The 2,585-nt window shown below is 46.9% G+C and overlaps 1 protein-coding gene across 1 annotated transcript; it reads right to left on the reverse strand.

Moving 5' to 3' along the window:
* Positions 1–249: 249 nt before the first annotated feature.
* Positions 250–1,282, reverse strand: H257_17277 (hypothetical protein; the record flags this gene model as incomplete). Its single annotated transcript, XM_009846002.1, has 2 exons — positions 250–268; positions 351–1,282. 2 exons carry the CDS (start codon positions 1,280–1,282, stop codon positions 250–252), a joined length of 951 nt encoding a protein of 316 aa, XP_009844304.1.
* Positions 1,283–2,585: the final 1,303 nt, after the last annotated feature.

Genomic DNA, 2,585 nt, shown 5'->3' on the forward strand with positions numbered 1-2,585 from the left:
CTTCATCGGGAAAGTCAATCCCACCGCCGTTGCCCTTGTGAGGCGAAATTTCATTGGGAAAGTCAATCCCATCGCCGTTGCCCTTGTGAGGCGAAACTTCATCGGGAAAGTCAATCCCATCGCCGTTGCCCTTGTGAGGCGAAACTTCATTGGGAGACACAATCCCGCCGCCATTGCCCTTGTCAGGCGAATCTTCATTGGGAATACCGCTACCGCCTTCGAAAGTCGTAACTTCTTCTGCAAATTGATTCAACGCTCTGAAGGTTTCCTGGCCGCGATGAGGAATGGTCCACTCGGAGGTGACAAAAGAATTCCCAGCCATTTCGATGGTTAACACGGGCTTCTTGTACGTGCGGTATATGTAATCATCGAACGCCCCGATCGCAACTCCAAAGGAACCCGCTGTCTGCGCCTTGTAGTTGGTACTACTGGCTGCCTCGGCCACTTTGGCCCCGAGCGCTTTAAACTTTTCATCGTCACCGTTGCCGATGGGTTCCGTCGTGTCGCCATTAGGGTACAAGACCACACCCCCGTACGAATGCACGTCCACACAGCCGGCGAGCTCAGAGCTCATGGACTCGAGCCACTTGTGAATCCCCTTAGTTTCTGGCTCGCTCAACGGACCCGTGCCAGGGTAAGTTTCGTTCTTGGGGGATACGTTGTTGGAGTGCTTGAAGCGCGCCGGCCAGTTGCGATTCAAGTCGACTTCGTTGGCATTCTTGCGCTGCAACCGCTTGCTGTTCCACGAGATGTCGTACCCGTCAATGTTGACGATCGGTACAAAGTACAAGTTGTATGAGTCCGCCGCCGTCGGTTCCTTGTTGACAATGGCGTCCAGCATCGAAGACAACGCATACAAGTTGGACGACCCTGCGGACCATTCCCGGGCGTGGATCAGACTTTGGAAGTACAACGACTTAGGCTTGGACGCGCCGCTGGTCAGTTTGTACGCGTAGATAGTCTTGCCTTGGACGGTGGTCGAAATGTTTTCTTTGGCCAACAAAGTTGGGTTCTGCTCCACCAATTTATTCACGTACTCGAAGATTTGCTCCGACGTGCGGAAACATTTGAAGAATTTGCTGTCCTTGTACTCGCCAGCTTTCAACGTCTCGATGTACCCGTCGAAGCGCTTGTGGCACTCGCGGGCCTTGTTGTCTCGGAAGGCTTGGACTTGGGCGTCGGTGCGGAGTTTTCTGTCGGGACCTTGTACCAAGGCAGCGGTATCCCCCACGGCAAATGTTACAGCCACCGAGGCAAGCGCGAGAATGCCAATGGTCTTCATGAAGCAAATGCAATAATGAGTGCAAGGTTTGGGGAGCTCGTGTGTGTCGTAGGGGGGCAGCGTGGGTATCTCATTTGGACACGAGTATATATGTACTACACATAGTAGTACGATACGTCCTCAAAATTGTTTACTGTATAATATACAGTAGATGTACTGAGAAGCCCTACGTATGGTGCACGTCATCTAAAATCTTCCAGCTGGCCAAATCGAAGAGTGGAGGTTGAATTATTTAACCTACAATTTACTCCTTGGAGTATGTAGTTAACAGTAGCCCAAAAACCAAATCCTACCGATTTCATGCGTTTTATCATTGTACTACACACATCTAAAATCTTCCAACTGGCCAAATCGAAGAGTGGAGGTTTTATTATTTAACGTACAATAAATGTAGTTAAACCCAAAAACTTAATACGTTAAATATCGAGTTTTATCACTGCAGTGGGAGGTTAAAGGCCCCAACTGCCTCCGGATATTATATACGGATAAGAGTCAAATACAAAAATCAAGACACTACGTAGTACATCTCAGCGGCCATCCCTATGGCCAAATATCCAAGCGCCCATGTAAAATTCCGCTAGGTTAAATATCTATTTCTGGACTAATTCATTACCAAATTTGGATCTGAGACGTAGAATTTCTTCACCACATTGAGATCTGTCGATTCTACGTCTCAATTTGCTGAAAATTTCAGTAATGAATATGAAATAGAAGTCAGAAAATTTTGTGAAAAGTTGGTAGTTTATAGATGACGTACACTATATTACTCGGAGTACTTCGATTAGAAGACAGCGCCCAAAGCGTAAGCGGTACTTCGATGTATACAGTACTGGCCGAGCTAAAGAAATGTCGCATTGTACTAATCCAACGAATGTACTGTACTCCAAAAGCGTACTATGAATAGTACGAAGTATTGAAGAAATATTCGAAGTACGGTTGTACACCGTATCCGGTACGTAGACTCTTGAAATGCTGTTGTGCATTCATTATTATTGTCTCTCGTTCCTCAAATCACCTCGTTGTGCGACAATTGTCCGGATGTTGTCCAAGACGTACCAGATTGAAAAGTCACCCTAACCGCTCTTACGATTTCGCCAGGCTTTTTGGACAAGATGTGCTGCCCGCCCAGCCAACGAACGCTGAACTGTATTGTGAATATGATTTGGTAGACTAATTCCCTTAGTTGCTCTAAGAGCAACACCAAATCATTTGCCTTGTACTTATACCATAGTCAAATGCAGTTTAAACACAAAAATACAACTACGTAGGGCTCCCCAGGGTTACAATTGCCTTAGGTAACCAC

The sequence above is a fragment of the Aphanomyces astaci genome, assembly GCF_000520075.1.
Source record: "Aphanomyces astaci strain APO3 unplaced genomic scaffold supercont1.102, whole genome shotgun sequence".
Lineage (NCBI taxonomy): Eukaryota > Oomycota > Saprolegniomycetes > Saprolegniales > Verrucalvaceae > Aphanomyces > Aphanomyces astaci.